This window comes from Cryptomeria japonica, chromosome 10 (genome assembly GCF_030272615.1).
Source record: "Cryptomeria japonica chromosome 10, Sugi_1.0, whole genome shotgun sequence".
NCBI lineage: Eukaryota > Viridiplantae > Streptophyta > Pinopsida > Cupressales > Cupressaceae > Cryptomeria > Cryptomeria japonica.
The window spans coordinates 57,686,082-57,693,020 of NC_081414.1; the positions used below are offsets into that span (position 1 = coordinate 57,686,082).

The following is a 6,939-nucleotide window of genomic DNA, read 5'->3' on the forward strand; positions in this document are numbered from 1 at the left end:
TGTCATTGTTCCTCGTCAATTGGTGCATTTATCAATCACATCATTTATCAGCATTGGTCTTTTATCAAGTCAGAATCATGATCAAATCGAATCGATATCAATTATCCTTTGTCAAGACCTAATTGTCATCCTTGCATTTCTAATTCATCTTTTAGGGTTTCATGATTTTATTCATTTAACCCTGTTTGTCATTTCTCCCTCTAGGTTAAATTATTTATTTATTTATCCTAGGTTTTCATGTCACAATTAAATGTTTAATTTAATTGGCTAACTAATTATTCCTCTTTTTCTGAATTAATTAATAAATGACAAATTATTAATTGATTTACCTAATTTCTCCTAATTCCTAATGTCCTAATTTTTCATCAATTTCTAAATTCCCTCTTTGTGAATTAATTAATAAATGAAAAATTATTAATTAATTTACTAAATTCCTAATTTCCTCATTTTCTAATTTCCTAATTCCTAATTTCCTCATTTTCTAATTTTCCTAATTTCTAATTCAATTTCCTCCTATTTTTCTCCTAATTTCATGGGAATGACATTTCAATTTGTCATAATTTGTCATAATTGACAATCAATCAATTTTGACATAGAAATTTGTCATAATTTGTCATAATTGACAATTAATCAATCTTGCATAGAAAGTGCAAATTTGTCATAATTGACATTCTTGATTTGCAATTTCCATTCGAATCTCTTCATGTTAATTTGATCATCTCTCCAATTTGTCTATAAATTGGATGATTTTCTTCAATCCCAACTAATCACATTATCGAACTAATCACTTTGTCGAATCAATCACGCTTCGAGTATTCTTGCGCTACTACCTTGTCTACTTGCTTTCATCTCATGTGTATGCACTTGTAGGTGAGATCCACAAACAAAGCTATTTGAAGAAGAAAGGACAATGGAGCCACATGAAGGAGACATTCAAATCTGCATTTGGTTTGCTTAATTTTCAAATCTTGAATGTTTTGTTTTCATGTCTTTATTGAGTGTGTTTAGGATTGATCATTGCATTTGAGCTTTCGTGATTGAGCTAGCTTAATTTGTTGATTTGCTTTGATGATTTCCACATTTCCTAACTACAGGAACTACCTTTGGAAATGTTTGGAGTAAAAAGCCTAATAATTAGGATCTGCTTGTTACTAACATTGTTTTAGTTTCTTAAGTGCTCTTTCTGCTTAACTCTTTTATTTATAATGTTTGTATCAACTTGTCCATTTTAAACTGTCTTTTTACCACCTTATTTTATTAATATAGTATTAATTTAATATTAATATAAAGTTGGATGAAAATATTCATCATAAAAAATAAAAAATCACAATAAAAATACAATTGACCAAAATAATTCATATCCTCCACTCAACAAAAAAATCCAACTTCAAATTAATGAACAACATCAACCATCCCTATTTATGGGCCTTCAAATTGTCTAAAAACCAAAGAAGAAAACCCAACTTCAAATTAATGAACATCATTGCCTTCAAACTCTCTCAAACCAAAGAAGAAAACAAACCATTTTTTTCTTCTATTCTAAATGCAAAAGTGAAGGTGCCTTCGTAGACAAGGACCTGATAAATTCCTCAATTGGGCAAATTAAAAAAAAAAAAATTCCATAAACCCAAGGGGAAAGAGGCTGGTATAGGATTCAAAAACCCTGATGTGAATTCATTCTTGATGCAGAAACAGAAGTCGAGTTAAGGATTCCATCTGGTGGGGAGGTAGCCGTGTGGAGACATGAATGCTTCTTCCATCATTCCCACCATCCACAAACATGCCTCCGATTTCAGTCATGGCGGCAGCCTGCACATTCAACGCCCTCCCCCATCCGTAATCAATCTCATAAGCTGGAAACCTGTGAGAACCAATCACATTTGTACCATTCTGCCACTGGGTTTCCCCAAGCAAACTCAGAAGATCTCTCTTCCCACACTCCACCCACTCAATCATATTACTCACCTCTTCTTCTGCAGTGCAGCTTCTGATAACTTCCTCCATAACACGGGCAGCGAAGCAGACCTTCTCATTTAATAGTTTTCCGGCTGTAGTTTTGGCCACACCCAGACACAAGCAATTTCCAAAATATGTTGGAGGCAGGGCCGGCTTCATGCGACCTCTGCAATCAGCCAGCACTCCAAAATAAACGGGCTCTTCCTCTGCAATCTTCTGAGCTTTGACTAAGCATCTCCAGAACTGTGCAGCCACTGCAACAAGCGAAGTAGAAGCCCTGGTTCTCTCTTTCAATGCTGTGATAATCTCTTCTGTAAAGCAGAACGTTTTGTAAATCGTTTCTGTTTTCTGATCAGACAATTTCCAGATACTATTTTCATCTTTCTGGCTTCCAGTGCCACTGGTACTAATTGTTTTTCCATCCTCTGCCTGCAATTCGTCTCGAGAAAACTTGAAAATATGTGCTCCAGTAATCCCTTGATAAGCTTTGTAGGATATCGCCACCGGTGCCCTGTTTTCCCTTTTAAAAACTGTCCTGCTATGGTGGGGAATTTGGGATATTGGGAGATTTCTGTTGCACTCCGCCCACGATTTCATGAAATGCCAAAACGAATTTCCGTCCGCCACAACATGATGAAATGCTGTTCCTATGCAAATTCCCCCCCTCTCAAACCCTGTGACCTGTAATAAATTTGTTCTGAAAATGAAAAAACCTAAAAGATATAAAACAATCAGATCATGATTCACATTTGAATTAAAATTGAAATTATTTGATCTGAAAACTCCCTAAAAAGGACATGAAACATTTAGATCATGACTCACATTTCGACTAAAATTGAAGCTATTTACTAATGATGAAATGCTGTTCCTATGCAAATTCCCCTCCCTCAAATCCTGTGACCTGTGATAAATTTGTTCGGAAAATGAAAAACCTAAAAGATATAAAACAATCAGATGATGATTCACATTTCAATTAAAATTGAAGTTATTTGATCTGAAAACCCCCAAAAAGGGCATGAAACATTTAGATCATGACTCACATTTGGACTAAAATTGAAGCTATTTACCTGAATTGAGAGAAGGGGCGTATTGTAAGTTTCGTGCTGCTGGAAAGGATGCGCGATTTGGACAAGGCTTTTAAAAAAGGGCTTTCGTTGAAAACCCTCTTTCTCCAGATCCTGGAAATTTATATTGCTTGATGCTTCCACAAATTCCACTCCGCCATCGTTGCAATCAATCTCTGGTCTGCCTGATTCTTGCCCAATGATCAATTGTCCTGCAAATGGATAGAAATGAACCAGAACAGAGGAGAGACTTTTCTTCAGGCCGTCTAACACTGAAGAATATTCATTTGTGGGCAACAATCTGTAGAAAAGAAGCCTCTGTGGTTTGCTAACGGGCATCCAAAAGAGGTCGAGGTTGGAAAGGAACATGGACTGCCTGCGCGACGGGACCGCCGGAATCACAGTGGAAATCTTGAGCATTTCAACCTTCGTTTCTTCCATTGCTGCAACTCACGAATATGATCATAAACTTAGAGCCTTCAAATCTCCTCGATTCCCAGTAGATCAGAATCGTAAAATAAATGAGCTCCTCTTGGCGAGATTGGAAATATTGCATAGCAGAAAGGAAATATAAAGTCTTTCGTCTGGCAAGAGTGTGTGCAGAGAAGTCATGGTGGGCAAATAAAAAAAGAATGGTACTCCGTCAGCAATGGCGTCTGCAACAAACTAAACTGCATTAACAATTGTTTAGGAAAGAAACGGGCTCAACATAAAAACAATAAAACAAAAATCTTATATCAAACATCAATCCTTTATCTTTTGAGATAATTTAATTTTTTTTTTAAATAATTAGTTTTTATGAAATGGTTGTTCTATAAGAGTTAGGTAAATATTATAATTTTTTCTTTGAGTAATAAGAATATGGATATTTTATTTTGTCACGTAAATCTCTGTCTTATTAAATGTTGTTATATTTTATTTTTCTTTTATTTCTTTGTAATTAATTTGTACTAAAATATTATTTGATTTTGGGGTTCATGTTTTCATAAGAAGTGATATTAGAGTAATTATTTTTACATTGATATATTGTTTGTTTTGCAACATTAAATTGCAAAAGTTTCAAATGTAAAGTTTGAGGTGAAGAAATACAATGGAAAGAATAACATTGAATTATGGAAGCTCATGATGTGTGATTTGTTAGCACAACAAGAACTGTACAAGGCATTGGTAGGCAAATAAAAAAAAACATGTGAATATGACTTGATGAAGACTAAGAAGATTATAATTTTTTCTTTGAGCTATAAAAATAATGATATTTTGCTTTCTAGATGTTTCTTTGGTGTATTGTTAAGGTTTTACCACATAAATTTGTCTTGTTGATATATTGTTTGTTTTGTAACATTAAATTGCAAAGCTTTTAAACACAAAGTTTGAGGTGAAGAAATCCAATGGAAATAATAAATTTGAACTATGGAACCTCAAGATGTGTGACTGGTTGGAGCAACACGAATTGCACAAGACATTGGTAGCCAAGTAAAAAAAACATGTGAATATGATTGATAAAGGCTAGGAAGACCTAGATACAATTACGTTGTGTTTAGTAGACGATGTTGTTTTCACTATTGTTGGAGAGGAAAAAACACTAGGGTATAGAACAAACTGGAGATTCTTTATGTGACAAAATATATAACAAATTAAATTTACTTGAAGAGGTAGTTGTAGGTTTGCAAAAGAATTAAAGTTCCCAAATTGTTCATCATTTGAAATTTATTCAGTACTCTTATGTGCTAATTAGCAAGCATTGGTGTAAAAATTAAAGATAAAAACAAGGTAGTCATATTATTGTGTTCATTTCCTAAACCCTAGAATCACTTAGTCACTTCTATTAGGTTTAGCACAACTGACACCCTTGGATTTGACTCTATTGTGGGAGCTTTGTTTTCCAAAGAGGTGTAGAGGAAATCTAATACATAAACCTTCACACCAAAAGTGATGATGGCTAGAGGGACCAATTTACAGAAGAATGAGAGGATTTAAGAGGTACATCTAGATATAAGTCAAAAAAAGAAAGGATAAGGAAAAATGAAGGTACAACAACAAATTGGGGTGCATCTTAAGAAGGATTGTTAGAAGAGGAAATAAGATAAGGAGAACTCTAAAAAGGAGGAAAAATTGGTTGAGACAAGTTTGAGTATGGTTGATGTACTATCTATTTGTAATATCTTACAAAATCATGAAGAATTATTATTAGATTATGGCACTTCTAATGGATTTGTCAACATAGGAGTCATTTTTCTTCTTATTAAGCTATTGATGATGGTGTTATTCTTATGGGAAATAATGTTTCTTGTAAGACTATTGGAATCGGGAGCATTAATATTAAAATGTTTGATGGTATTGCAAGGACATTGATAGAGGTAAGACATGTACTAGAACTTAAAAAGACTAATTTTCTTAGGAGTTTGGATTCTAAAAGTTACAAATTTACAAGTTAAGGTGGAGTGCTAAAGGTGTCCAAGGGAGTTACAATAGTAATGAAGGCTATAAAGATTAGGAACCTTTACAAGCTAGAATAGAGTAATGAAATGAATCTAAGTTTGTTTATGGCATAAAAGAGTAGGCCATGATATGAGGGAGAGATCATAAGTTACTTCCAAATTAAAAATCTTTGAATTTGAATTTTCACGTATTATATTTTTGGAAAGTAATGCATACATAAGTTTAAAACAAGTAGTCATACAAGTTAAAACAATATTCTAGATTATATTCACTTAGATGTTTGGGGACCATCCTCTATACTTTCTTTTAGAGGATCATCACATGACATTTATAGATGATTAGTGTAGAAAAGTGCAGATCTATATTCTTAAAATCATAGCTAATGTGTTTAGTGTATTTAATTAGTTTAACAGTTTTGGTTGAAAACTGTTGAGACATGGACCAGCTAGGACTCGAACCTAGTTGGTCCATGTCTCAACATGGTATCAGAGCTAGGTCCAGGCTAGGAGCCCCAAGCACACGAGAGGTGTGGCTTAAGGGGGGGTGTTGGTGTTGGAAATAAGCCACACTCGAACCGATGATGGACTGGTCCAAGAGGGGCCAGTAGCTCAGTGGTAGAGCACTCCAGCAGCGTATGGAAGGTCCTAGGTTTGAGTCCTAGTGGCTTATTTCCAACACCAACAGTTCGAAGGGTAATTTTGAGAGTTCTTTAAAAATCTGATAATAAGGATTAAAAGGAATATGAAAGAAATATGACCATATGAAATAGATCCTAGAAATCTAATTTGTGCTCATCTTTTGAAATAAAATTAGGGCATTAAAGTTCATTCTAGAAATTGTGTTCTCATTATTAGTTATAGACTATTAAGATCATTTTAAAAATGGGTCATCGAAAATATTTGGGTAGTATTAAAGGTGTGGGGTCCTCCAAATGAACATTTGGAATTTAGATCTTGCATTTTCTTAGCACGTGGTTTAGAAAAAAATTCATATCTTTTTTACATAAATTAAAAATAGTCTTTCTCAAGAAGAAATTAACAAACAAAACATGTTTATTTAATTAATTAAGAAAAATAGTTTAGGAAATTACAAAAAAAAATATACACCATAATTTTGACTAAAATATGATAAAAATTTGGTTGATAAAAGAAAGATGAGTTAGGAATTAAGTTGATAAAAAATAACAATTTATAGAAAGATAAAATCAATAGGAGATGAGTGACAATTAAAAATTAATTTTTAAAAAAATTACAATTTAAAAAAAAAAAAAAAACATTTTTAAACCTCATTTCCTTTTGCCTCAAAATTTTCCAAAAATAAAAACAATTTTTTTTAAAAACAATATCACTTAAAAACTCCCTTGTTTATTGTATTAAAAAAAATGTTAATGCATGATAGCCTCGGTAAGATAAATGATTGAATGAGAGATAAATGAAGTCTCTCATTCAAACATTTATTATTGTGAGGGGGTGCGATCAAG

The 6,939-nt window shown here is 33.2% G+C and overlaps 1 protein-coding gene across 1 annotated transcript; it reads right to left on the reverse strand.

Moving 5' to 3' along the window:
• Positions 1-1,368: 1,368 nt before the first annotated feature.
• LOC131029773 (omega-hydroxypalmitate O-feruloyl transferase-like) lies at positions 1,369-3,714 on the reverse strand. Its single transcript, XM_059213644.1, has 2 exons — positions 3,024-3,714; positions 1,369-2,637 (listed from the first exon to the last, which is right to left on the reverse strand). The coding sequence occupies exons 1-2, from the start codon at positions 3,459-3,461 to the stop codon at positions 1,675-1,677; spliced, it is 1,401 nt and encodes a 466-aa protein (XP_059069627.1). The 5' UTR covers positions 3,462-3,714; the 3' UTR covers positions 1,369-1,674.
• Positions 3,715-6,939: the final 3,225 nt, after the last annotated feature.

What these genes read in the sequence shown, in the direction of transcription:
- LOC131029773 (XM_059213644.1), bottom strand. Translation starts at nt 3,461, where the DNA reads ATGGAAGAAACGAAGGTTGAAATGCTCAAGATTTCCACTGTGATTCCG. An exon ending in CGCCCCTTCTCTCAATTCAG is followed by an intron (nt 2,638 to 3,023) that starts GTAAATAGCTTC and finishes AATTTATTACAG; the next exon opens with GTCACAGGGTTTGAGAGGGG.